General features: G+C 56.6%; 1 protein-coding gene across 2 annotated transcripts; it reads left to right on the top strand.

Annotated features, from left to right (window-relative positions):
- Positions 1–416: 416 nt before the first annotated feature.
- Positions 417–11,313, top strand: SUN2 (Sad1 and UNC84 domain containing 2). Of its 2 annotated transcripts, XM_015628379.2 has the most exons (18): positions 417–513; positions 848–1,006; positions 1,577–1,749; positions 1,900–2,034; positions 2,220–2,315; positions 2,525–2,618; positions 2,804–2,874; positions 3,132–3,259; positions 3,602–3,823; positions 3,904–3,981; positions 4,069–4,112; positions 5,167–5,332; positions 5,418–5,645; positions 6,661–6,745; positions 6,835–6,950; positions 7,091–7,258; positions 7,676–7,768; positions 7,882–11,313. In XM_015628379.2, the coding sequence occupies exons 2-18, from the start codon at positions 879–881 to the stop codon at positions 7,993–7,995; spliced, it is 2,139 nt and encodes a 712-aa protein (XP_015483865.1). In that variant the 5' UTR covers positions 417–513; positions 848–878; the 3' UTR covers positions 7,996–11,313. The 2 variants fall into 2 exon arrangements, with proteins under 2 accessions (XP_015483865.1, XP_015483866.1); XM_015628380.2 differs by lacking the exon at positions 7,882–11,313 and having other exon boundaries at positions 7,095–7,258; positions 7,676–7,770.
- The last annotated feature ends 1,195 nt before the right edge of the window (positions 11,314–12,508 follow it).

Here is a 12,508-nt window from a genome sequence, read left to right on the forward strand (position 1 = left end):
AAACCAGCCACCCCAGCAAAGCCCAAATGGGGCTGAGGTGCAGCCCTGCACCTGGGAGCTCCCATTTTGGGCTGCCATCACCCGTGCCCTTGGCTGGCAGCGTGGGCTGACTGCTGCCCGTGCTGGGCATGGCGGGAGGAACCCCAGGGCTGAGGTGCTTGAGGACCAGGTCCCGGTGGGCAGCGGAGTGCGGATGGGCCTCATCATCGCCCCCGCCCCCCCCCCAAATGATGAAAATAAAATTAAATTTATAAAAAAATAATATGGCGGTGGCGATAATAATAAAAATAGCACTGATGATGATGATAAAGAAGAGGTCCCCAGAGGCCGGGTGAGCGGCGGCTGCCCCCCTCTCCGCGGCGGCGGGCGGGGCGGGGCGGCGGCGGCGGGGGGGCCCGGGGGGAAGGCGGGGAGGCGGGTGCCGCCTTCCCCCGCAAAACAAAAGGGAGCGGCGGCGGCGACAGCGGCCGGGAAAGACGGAGGGGATCGGTCTCCGCTGCGCGGCGCTTGCTGGTGGGTTTGCGAGGGGGACGGCGGGTCAAAGCCGGGCTTGCGGGTGGGGTGGCTCAGTACCGGGGCCTTGGGGGAGATGTGTCGGGCCGGGGGTGCGGAGGGGCCGGGGGCAGCCGCCCCACGCGCGGAGGGGAAAGGAGGCGAAGGTGTTTATCGGCCTGCACGGGGAGGCGGCTCCATCCCACGGCCGCCAGCTCGGGACGGTGTTCGGTGTGGGCCGGGACCCCTGCCACAGGGGTGGGGTCCCTGCGAGCGGGATCCCGCTGGCCGCGTCCCTCCAGGGACCCTGCCGCTGACATTTCCTTCTCTCCCCCGCCCTCTTCCCCACCCCCAGGTGAGCCGAGTCCCCCCTCCGCGCTGCCGCCATGTCCCGCCGCAGCCAGCGCCTTGTCACCACCCGCTATTACCCCGGGGACGATGATGCCACGACCAGCAGCAGCAGCACATCTCTGCTGGGTGGGACACAGCTCCCCTTCAAGGAAACCACCGGCAGGTTAGTGGGGGGCACGAGCTGGGGGGGCTCCCCCCAGCTCTGACAGGGGCGGGGCATTCCATCCCACACCGGGGACCGGGCACCTTCCTGGCTGGGCTGTGGGCACGGCTTGCAGAAGGGAGCACGACGGTGAGCCCGGCCCGTTCCGGCATGGCCGCCTCGGCACCGGCTGCGCCCCTGCTCCAGCCAGAGCCCCGCGCTGCCTGCCCAGGCACCTCTGCGTCCCCAGGGGCCCGGCACTGGAGCCTGCCGTGGGTGGCCGGGTGCCAGCTGCAGCTGGATGGCAGGAGGGAGGGAGGGAAGGAGAGAGGGAGGGAAGGAGGGAGGTGCGCTGCAAGTGCCGGCCGGAAAACCGCAGCGGTGCGAGCGGAAGCGATGCCCGGGACGGGCGGGAGGCCTCCGCAAAGCAGAGGTTTCAGCCTCCGAAAGCTACCGCCATCCGGTGTGGAGGGAAGTGATGATGGCCGAGGGATTGGGCTGAATTCCTCATTTCCCCCCATGGGTGCGCTGTGACCCGCCCCCCACCCTGTAACCACACGTGTCTGATGAGCCTGTTCTCGCCTCCCGCAGGACGATCAGGAGGAAATCGAGTAGCACAAAGCGCCTCTCTCCCGCCCCCAGCACCCAAACCTCCTACTACAGCGAGTCCATGATGAGCGAGTCCTACCTGGGGGGCAGCCGGGGCCTTGCTGCCCTGGGTAGCTCCATGCTGGATGATGACCTGGACAGCAGCACGTACTGGGGTGAGCCCTCCCACTCTCCTAGGGCAGCTGGGGGCCTCCCTGGACACCGGAGAGTGTTGGGGCAACTGCCCAGGCTGGCTGACTGGGTTGCCCCTTGTGGAAGTGGTGTGGTGGGTGATTTCTCAGTGGAACTCTGTGTTTTGGGGACAGGTGGAGAGCTCTCCACCAGGAGGAGAAGAGGCACAGGGGACACCGAGTCCAGTAAGATCAATGGGGTGCTAGAGAGCAAGACATATGACACCTACACATCTTCATCTGGGTACTCCTCGGAGGACGACTACGCTGGTAGGGTTGCACTAGTGTGTCTGTAGTGGCAGGAATGCAGGGAGGTCCCAGAGGGACCAGCCCGGGGCCTGGGTGTACCCAGTGTGCTGCCAGTCCCTGCTGGATGCCACCCCCAGTGCAAAGCCTTTGCTGTGGCAATGCACTGGGATGCTGTCTGCATTGGTGACTTCCTGGTTCCTTTCCAGGTCACTATTACTCAAGCCAGAGTAGCTCTGGGTCTGGTCTGAGAACTGCAGCCTCCCGGGTGGGCTCCTTCCTCTGGCAGGTGTTTACCTCCCCAGGTGAGTGGAGGGCTGGCAGGGGCACTTCTGGCAGCAGTGTTCTTGCCAGTCAGCATCTTTACTCTTCAGATGCTGTGTGTGCTATTCCCTGTTTGGGTGGATGGGATTTGGGGGGAGTGGTGGTTTTATCCCCTTGTGGTGCCACCCTTGGGCATGGAGGGGACATCTCTGCCAGGACTCCACCTGAGGTTTGTTTTTTCTCCTGGCAGTTCAGTTCATGCGGTGGCTGTTCTCGAGGCTGGCAGGGGCCTGGCGCCACCTCACTGGCACGGCTTCCCACCGGGACACTGTCCCCTTCTCCAGGTGAGAGTGCTAGGGAGGACACCAAGATGGTGGAAGTGTGGGGAGAACCTGCAGGACCCTGGAAGGGGGAGGCACATTTGGGGTGGTGGGTGTCTTGTTATCTTTGCTTTCCCTCTGGCCTCCATCCAAAGGTGATGGAAGGTGGCTGCAGTCATACAGGCACTTCTTTTTTCTCCATGCTCCAGGCGCTACCCACGTCTCAAGAGGTCCCTGCTGCTGCTGCTGCTCCTCCTGCTCCTCACTGCAGCCGCCTACGGTGAGCCAGCCTCCCTTGATGTGCTGCCCTGAGATCTGGGGCAGTGCAGAGCATCCTCTGCCATAGCTGGGGGATGGGATGGCCTGGAGCTCAGTGCTTGTGGCTTTCTGGTGTCCTGGTCTATCTGCATCCCCCTGCCAGTGTCTCCTGGTTATCCCTGGTGATGCTGATGGCTGAGCCTCTGCATGTCCACCCTGTCCACTACTGTGGCCCATTGCCAACCTGTGGTTTTGACGATCTCATCCTTATGTGCCCAGGAGCTTGGTACTTCTACCCATATGGGCTGTCAACACTCAGCCTGCCTTCCTTCCCATGGTGGGGAGCTGGAAAGCTTTCCTCTTCCTCCGATGTTCCTGGGGCAGGGGACCTGACCACGCTGGACCAGGTAAGCTTCAGCAAAGGCATGATGGTGGCCCAGGTGGCATGAGTGCCTTGCAGGGAGAGCTGGGACAGTGTGATCCATGGCTGAATAATTGCTTCTAGGGTATGAGGAGTGGTAGAGAATGGGGTTAGATGATGGCTCCACACTGGCTTCCCCAGCTTGTAGCCATCTCCCTCTTGGGTGTCCCTGGGATGGACACCAAGGAGAGCCTTGCCTTCTCCTGGGAAGCCGCAGATGAATAAGATGCCACTGGAGAATGGGTGGTCAGGGTCCCCTTTCACAGGGGTCCTGTGGAGCCTGCACTCCCCTGGAGGGGTGCATCACACCCTGTTTTTGTCACTGCAGGGGGGACACCGACTCCTGGCTCGCTTCCAGTCCCTGGAGAAGCGCTTTGAGGCACTGGAGGCGGAGCTGTCACGGTGGGAGCTGCGTCGTGGGGCGGCAGCAGTGACAGCAGGGGGAGAACCACCCCCAGGAGACATCCCTGCGCTGCTGGAGGGGCTGGTGAGCCGCCGGGACGCGGGGCTGAAGGAGCGTCTCCGCACCGACATGGCCAACCACTTGCAGGTGAGAGAAACGGGGAGTGCAGGGAGATGGGGGTCTGCAGGGCCAGGCTCTGACATTCCACCCTGTTCTTCATCCTTCAGGGTGAGCTGGATGCACTCCGAGCCCAGGTGCAGAGGGATTTAGACGGGCGGCTGGGCAGGATGGCACAAGCTTCCCAGGTAAGCAGACGAGCATGTGGTGGTACCTGGACAGGACACCCTCACCAGTGGTGTCACAGGTCTCACCCCTTCCCCTTTTCTTGGTAGGAGATGGAGGCACGCTTGCTGGAGCTGAACTCGGAGTGGCAGAGGTAATGCTGGCTGTGGGGCAAGGCCCTGCTCTGTTAGGGGCAGGCAGGTAGGTGGGTGAATTCCCCTCAGCCAGGCTTAGGAGGGGTTTGCAGGCCCGGTTTTGGACAAAGGAGAGCTCAAGAAGCATAGTCTGGGGAGGAAAGGAAGGAAGGATACATAGGTGGATGTCTGTGGGTGCCAGCATGTGCCCTTCTGGCCAAAAAGGCCAGTGGTATACTAGGGTGGTGCATTAGGAAGGGCATTGTCAGGAGGTTGAGGGAGATCTTGTTCCTCTACCCAGCCCTAGTGAGGCCATCTCTGGAGTGCTGTGTCCAGTTCTGGGCTCCTCAGCAGTACAAGTGAGACATGGAGCTCCTGGAGAGGGTCCAGCAGAGGGCTGTGGAGATGATGAAGGGATGGAGAATCTCTCTTATGAGGAAGGGCTGAAGGAGCTGGGTCTGTTCAGCCTTGAGAAGAGACAACTGAGGGGACCTCCTCAGTGGCTGAAGGGAGAGTGACAAGAGGTTGGGGCCAGGCTCTTCTCAGTGCTGCCAAGCAGTAAGAGGCAATAGGCAGAAACTGATGCACAGGAAGTTCCACCTGAACATGTGGAAGAGCTTTACTGTGCAGTGACCACACACTGGAACAGATTACCTAGAGGGGTTGTGGAGTCTCCCTCACTGGAGATAATCCAGAACCATCAGTAATCCTGTGCCTTGTGCTCTGGGATGGCCCTGCTTGAGCAGGGAGGTTGGGCCAGATGACCCCTGTGGTCTGTTCCAACCTGACCCATTCTGTGGTTCTGTTGCTGGCAGCAGGGTTCCAAGAGCAATGGCAGCAAATGACCTTTGCCAGTGTCATTTTGCATCACTGTGAATGTGGTCCTTCAGCTGAGGGGTGAGTTGAGGATGCTTTCCTATGGGATGCAGTAGAAGATGTCACTGCCACTGGAATTAAAACTGGGTCTGGAGATGGAGCTGAGCATAGGTGATGTGGGATGAACCTCTTCCTCCAGTTTGCAGAGGCTAATTTGGCCTAATGGCACGAGGTTTTGTTATCTTTCTCTCGGCACAGCTCGGTGGAGGAGAGCCTGCGAGGGACCTTCCGGCAGGAGGTGGGCAAGCTGGAGCAGGAGGTGGCAGTGCTGAGGAGGGAGCTGGCAAGCCTCAAGTCAGACCAGGAGGTGATGGGGAAGCACGTGGAGGGGATACTGGAGCAGCTGAAGACAGTGCGGGCTGATGTGAGTCCCCAGGCCCCAGCCTGTTTGGCACAAAGGCAAGCGAGGGTCCCTGCTCCAGGGCTGAGCTCTGTCCGCACCATTCCAGGTGGAAGCGCAGTTCCCGGTGTGGATCGGTAGGTTCCTGTCACAGACCAAGCAGGATGGTGCTGCTGCCTTCATCCTCCAGCGGGAAGACTTGCAGGCAGAGCTCCAGGCTCTGGAGCGCAGGATCCTTGCAAAAGTCCTGGAGGACCGGAGACTGTCAGCACGGGATGCTCAGGCCGGTATTGGAGTGGCCCTGAGGCAAGGAGGGACTGCAGGAGTGACAGAGGAGGTGAGTACTGGCCCGAGCCCCAGGGATATGAGGTGACCACAGGTGTGGGGCTGGGAACTGTGGCCCTCTTCATGTGTGCATGGGGCTGTCAGAGGCACTGGGACTGCCCCCACAGCTAGGATATATATTGATCCTGGGCTCACAGGATGCAAGAGGACTCCTGAAACTCCTTCTCAGCCCCTCCCTTCTCAGTTTGTGCCTGCTCTGTGCTCTGGAAGGGGTCACATGTGATAATGCCTGCAGCGCTGCAAGGCTCTTACTGCCTCAAAATCCAGTGCTTATGCATTCTTCACCCAGAACGTGGGACAGGTGCCAACAAAGCTTCCATGGGTGGAGCATCTTGCTTATCCCCATACTTCAGCAGCGCTGCTGCATTGTTTGGTGCAAAGCATTTCAGCAGAATGACACCAAGGGGAAAAAATGAGCCCACTTGCTTTGGAAAGAGTTGCTGGCAATTCCCTGTGGAGGTAGTGGAGGGAGGGATCAAGCTGGGATTAGCAGTCTCCATAGTCTGTGCAAGCTTTGTGTTCTCTGTAAAGTTTAGACCCAAAGTGATGCTGCAGGGTCCTAGCTTCTTAGGCTGGGTTTGGCTCCAGATGGACGCTCCAGCCATCTCCTCCTTTTCTGGATGGGGGGAAGCTCCCATAAATCCTGTGGGACAGGGCAGGAGGGACCAGCAGATGATTCTGGGTAGTCTGTCAGGTCGTGTCTGGTGGTACCTCTCCTCCCTGTGGGCCAGCCCCTCCTGGGGATAGGCAAGTGCAGCGTGCCTAGGTGCGGCCCCTTCACTGCACAGCTCCTCTCCCATGGGGTATTTTTAGCAACCTCTCATGAGGCTTCCCAGTCAAATGCGTGTCCTCTCATTTTTGCCACGGTGATTCATGCCCTGGCTGTTCTTTCCCCTGGCTGTTTTGTGGGAAGGTCCTTGTGCCCTCTGTCCCTCTGGAGCAGGCGGGTGGGGGCAGGATGCCTGCCCCAGTTTGTCACCCTCCTGTGCCCTCTGTTCCCCCTGCAGCAAGTGCATCTCATCGTGGGCCAGGCCCTGAAGCGCTACAGCGAGGACCGTGTGGGGATGGTTGACTATGCCCTCGAGTCAGCAGGTAGGTGGTGGGGACGAGCCAGCTGTTTGGGGAGGTGACCGCAAGGTGCTGGCGTGCAGCTCACCTGCTGCCATCCCCTCTTGTGCCAGGGGCCAGCGTCATCAACACTCGCTGCTCAGAGACCTACGAGACACGGACAGCGCTGCTGAGCTTGTTTGGCATCCCCCTGTGGTACCACTCGCAGTCCCCCCGTGTCATCCTGCAGGTGGGCGCCGACTGGGAGGACTGGGCTGGTTCTCATGGGGGTTTTATTGGGCCTTGACTGTTGCTCCAAGCCAGCAGCCAGGCTGGTGGGAGAAAAATGATGGTGGTAACATCGTTGGCGTCTTACTTCCATGCTCATAGCCAGATGTCAACCCTGGGAACTGCTGGGCATTTCGTGGCTCCGAGGGCTTTGCTGTCATCCGCCTCTCTGGCATTATCCGCCCCACAGCCGTCACGCTGGAGCACATCCCAAAAGCCCTCTCACCGCAGGGGACCATCCCCAGTGCCCCCAAGGACTTTGCTGTCTATGTGAGTGCCCTTGCCCCCAGACCTGAGGGTGGGGGGAACACAGTGGGAGGGTGCTGGAAGGGATGCTAGCAAACCCCACACCTGGTTGTGGGGTGCTCTGGGTGGGGGGTTGGTCTTACCCTGAAGAAGAAGAAGCAGCAATACTGGTGGGGGAAGGGCAGTAGCAGGTTTCAGAAAGTTTAGGGGGACACAGGGACAAAGGGGCTTGAGGAGGTGTAACTTTTGGTCTTCCCCCCCTTCATCCTTCCCCACTGGTCCCTGTTCCCATTTGTCTATTTTGATCTGGAAGAGCAGGAGTGGGGGCCAAGCACCCTTGCGTCTCCCTCTCCCTCTTCTGCCCTGCATGTGTGCATCACCTCTGGTCTCCCTCTCTGATGACCCCTGGTTCTCCCTTTCTGCCTCCCTGCCCTTCCATAGGGCTTAAAAGAAGAGGGAGAGGAGGAGGGCCTTCTCCTTGGACGCTTCACCTACAACCACGATGGCGACCCCATCCAAACATTTTACTTGGAGGTAAATCCTTTGCCCCTGGAGCACCTGACCCCTGAGAAGAAAATGGGGCCTCTGGGATCTCAGCCTTAGAGAGCCCTCAAGGTCTCAGGTTTTTCTTTTCCCTCCTCCCCAAGGGTGACTCCGTGGGCACATACCAGCTGGTGGAGCTCCGGGTGCTGAGCAATTGGGGCCACCCCGAATACACCTGTATCTACCGCTTCCGCGTGCACGGGGAGCCGGCGCACTGACCCCCGGCCCTGCACAGGATGAGGATGCTGCTGGGCTGACAGCAGGAGGGGATGCATCTGGTTCACTGCTTTGCACGTAGAAATCCTGGCATGTGCCAGCAGCCACCCCAGGAAGCTGCTCCCCTGGGGGGAGGAGAAGAGTTGGTGTTGAAGGGGTGAGGCTTTCACTCTTCCAAGGACCGGGGTGGTGAGGCAAGAGCATCCCACGTGGGTCCTAGCGCAGCCTGGCTTGTTTTCAGTGGGTATGGGACATTTTAACTTTTTAAGCTAACTTTGTATTGGGTTTGCGCTGCCCCTCTTCCCTGTGGTCCCGCTCCTTTCTAGCATGGCCAGGGCTTGGGAAAGGAGTGTGTCATTTTGTGATGTGCTTCAAGCGGGCTTGGGTGCAGGAGATCGGTGTGTGGGACCATGGTGCCTGACTCGGTGCTGCCAGAGTAGGTGGGAGCCACCAGTCATGGCCACTGAGTCCCCTCTACACAGGGTCACTTCTCTTGCCTTGGTGTTGGTTTGGTAAAGATCTCCAGCCCTCCAATGCTGGGCTGGCAGAGAGGAAATAAGACAGTATTAATTAAATATTAACATAAAACTAATGGTTTGGGCAGCAGGAGGAGAGGAGTGTGGCAGGTGCTGGTGGCAGAGCCCACCTTGGTGCTGCCATCCATCCAGTCAAGCCCTCCTGCTGCCAGTAGCTGAGTTGGGTCTTGGCGATGCTGTTGGCCTCCCTGGCTGGCTGCCTCCCCAGTGTTAAGCTTGATGATGCTATTGAAAATTCCTGTTGCCTGCTTTTCCTTTGGGGTTTGTTCTGATATTTTTTTTTTTTTTTTAAGAGGGGTGGGAAGCTATTTTCCAGTTGGGGTGTTGGGGTCGGTTTTTTTGCGGGGTTGGGGGGGTTTGTAGTAACAAAGGGAAAAAATACTTTTTCCATGCAATTTGTACTTAACCAGAGAATGTTACATGGTGCCACTTGGATGAGTGGCTTAGATGTGGAAAGGGCTAGAGCTTTGTTTAGTAGAATAGCACACACAGTAGGATAAGCTAGAATGTGATGAGCAGAACTGTTTAAAATACGGGCCTCACACTGTTGGTGGGTTGGAAGCTGGGGTTCTCTGTGCACTGCTGCTGGTGGGGTGCTGGAGAAAGTTCCTGCCCTCCTTGCTCTGGATGTCCTCTGAGACTGCAATGCGTGGCTGTGGCCTCTTGCCCATGGCTGCATCTGTATATACTTGACTGTTAGCAACAAGCTGCTGCCCCAGGGCTTTGCAGGGCTCTTGAGGGGGAGATGGGGCAATCACCAGGGCTTGCAGGTGCCAGCATGCAGAATCACCCCTTGCCTGCAGGGCTCCCCCAGCTCTCGGGTCTTCGATGGCAGATGGCTGGTGCAGGCTGACCTCCTTTCCCTTGGAAGGGCTCCCTTTTCCTCCTACCTCTCCTCACTGGCATTGCGCTGTTCTCTGAGCCCTGGCTGTGTGCTGGAGCAGGAGGGGGAGTTCTGCCTGTAGTGGGCATGTAAATCTTGCCTGTACTGTTGGGATGGGTGGAGGCACAGCAGGGGTTTGCAGGAAGGATGCACAGGGACCTTCCCCAGGCTGAGGAGTGCTAGGGCCATCTGGCCTCTCTACCTCCTGCCTGCCTGCATCACAAAGTTTGGCTAATGTTTTTGGATGGTGTTAACAGCCTCCAGCTTTCTGTTGTGTTTCACTGAAAGAAAAGCTAAAGGGCTCATGGTCAGTGTTTCAGCCCTGTCCAGTGCTGGTATCGTCCTTCCCCCCTGACACCATGAGAGCACCAGGTAGTGATTCCCACTCTGGTGGTCTCTGCTTGAAGCACAGTAGGCCTAGAGGAGGAGGGGCTGAAGAAGGGTCTCTTTTCAGCATCCCTTGATGGGCATCAGACAGATCTGCTGAGCCTTGACAGGACAGCCTGGGAGGGTGAGGATGGTGGCAACACATCCCTTCTGAAGGGGTCTCCTTGCTCCAAGCAGGGGAAGTGAGCCCAGAGGGCACAGTCCTATCTCCAACAGATTAAAATTACCCTGTGGAGTCTCTTGCTGGGAGGCCCTGCTGCAGGGAGAAAGCTGACCTGGAGCCAGAGCCAGGGACTATAAATTCTCTCCTATATTGAGCGTAGTCTTAATTCTTGGCATCCACAGCCAAAGTTATTTTAAACTTGTCTACAGCTGCCTGCTTCCCTTGGAGTCATGTCCATGAGTGCACTGAGCACATGGAGCTGTGCTTTTATGAATGCTTAGACCTGTTCTGGGCTCAGAAGACCAGCTTCTCTATTTATTTGAAGCAAAAAAGAGAGCAGAGATGAAGCTCTCCCTTTTTCTCACCCTTCTCTGGCTGATGGAGCGAGAGCTATAACCGTGAACCTGGAAAAAAACTTTTTCTTATGTTCCTTCTGGCTCCCTGGTCTCTGGCTTGGACTGTAAGGACAGACAAGGTCTTTGCCCAAGAAAAAGAAGATTTTGTGGTAAATAAGGCATGCTGGCAAGAGGCAGGAAAGGTGACCTCTTCCCCTGCAAATGGAGTTGTAGTGGGATCTCTGCTCCTTCCACGTGGGTGTTAACTGCTGTGCTTGGGCTAGGGAGCATTTGGCTTTACAGTGCAAGCTTGCCCTGTCCTTTGGACATTAAAGTCTTTGCTGTTCTAAGTAGAACTCCCTGGAGCCACCAGTGAGACCTCCTCCTGGGGCTTCATGCTCTTTTCTAGCTGGTTTTAGAGGCCTCACCACACCATCTGTGTGAGGGTCCCCAGGAATATTTGCTGAGGCTACATGGGGGTTTTCAGCCCCCAAATTCAGCATCAGTACTGGGCTGCAGCCTGAGCAGCTGTGCCGAGTGCCCAGAGTCACTGGCTCTTGGGGATGGTAGCTTGCAGCATTTCTGCAGCACTTCCCAGAGCTGCAGAAGAAGAGGGTACAGAAAACTGCTGCTTCAGCATGTGCTTCTCTGCCCAGGGGTGTTTAATCCTAGAGCTGATGCCAAAGATGAGCCTGGTGAGGCAGGAGAAATGTAGAACAGCTGTGGGAGCAGATTTCTCTTATTTTACTCCATTTCCCTCCTCTATTCTCCCTCCTTCTCAGTTTGCCCTACACATGTGTTACAAATTAGCCCTGCAGAAACAGATGGTTATGGACAGGAATTTGTTTGATGCTGTAGCCTGTTGCAAATGCTGCACTGTTTTGTTCCTTTTATTTTTTAATCAACAGATTGTAATTTATGCCTATGCAAGGAAAAAAAAAAAGACCAAGACATAAATTATATCAAAACTGCCCACAGTGGTTTGGATGTTTTGTAACTGAATTTGCTGTTGGGAATGATGCACAGCTAGTAGATAAAAAAGCTATTCTTGGAGCTATTCCGTGTAGTTTTATGGAAAATCCTTATTTTCCAGCTTGATGTACTAACCCTAGGGCCAGTTAACAAAGTTATGACCTTGTCATTGAGCAGGCTCAAGGGTGCAAAAACTGCTTGAAACAATGATGAAAACAAGACTTACTCCTAAAATCTCCAATTCCTTGGGACTAAAATCTTCTACTAGACTTAAGTCTGTGGTATCTTGGCTGTCCTCATTCTGCAGTCACCTCCCAAGCCTTCCCATTCTCTGCCTTACCATAAGCAGAGCCCAGCTTGGCCCTGAGGAGCATCAAGTGAGGCTGGGTTAGCAGAGACAAAGCCTGACACAAAGCCCAGTTCAGGGTATCTGTGTGCTTCTCTTTTCCCTCATGTGGGCTGTTAACTACTCATCAGCTACAAAGCAAGCAGAAAGGAAATACTTAATTTTCCTTAGCATGAGAAAGTTAACTTAGTGCATAAAAAAGGCTGAAAAATAAGAAATTGAACTGGCTTGAGGAGGGTCACAACCTTGTCTGCTTAACCTGGGCTTGGAGGAAGGCTTATGTTGAGGAATACCCATATGGCTCCTCCCAGAAGACCACACTAGGGCCAGGCTTTCCTCCTGTCTCCAGGAGGAGAAAGGCTGTCTGGGTCTCAGCTCCAGCTACCACAGCCTAACACTTACCTATGAAAGGGCTGTGGAGAGCAGAAAAAGCCTTTGTGAACCTCTGAGACCAATCAAGGAGACAGAAAAAGGCTCCTTGCAAACCCTGGAGAGCCCCACTGTATTTGCAGGAGCAGGCGAGGTACATACCTCAGGGAGCACAGTACAGAAGCACTGCAAGTGCTGTCATGGGGCTGGCCCCAAGTGATTTGCTAGAGCTGCTCTTCACACCCACTCACACACATCTCATGCAGCACAGCTCACACCACACGCACGCTCTCATTTTACCACTGTCCACCAAGGTGCACTTCATTTTGGCCAGAGTAAAAGCTGTCAGGACTGTGCAGAGGCTCAGCAGCAGCTCTCCTGTGCTGTGCCATGCCTTGCCCTGCCATCACTATGAGCACAGCCTCCTCTTGTAGCCAGCAAAGGAACTTGATGCCAGCCAAACCTGCTTCCTCCTCTGTATTTCAGCCTGGTTTTCCAGAGGGACAAAAATCAAGAAGACACCC

The sequence above is a fragment of the Parus major genome, chromosome 1A, assembly GCF_001522545.3.
Source record: "Parus major isolate Abel chromosome 1A, Parus_major1.1, whole genome shotgun sequence".
NCBI lineage: Eukaryota > Metazoa > Chordata > Aves > Passeriformes > Paridae > Parus > Parus major.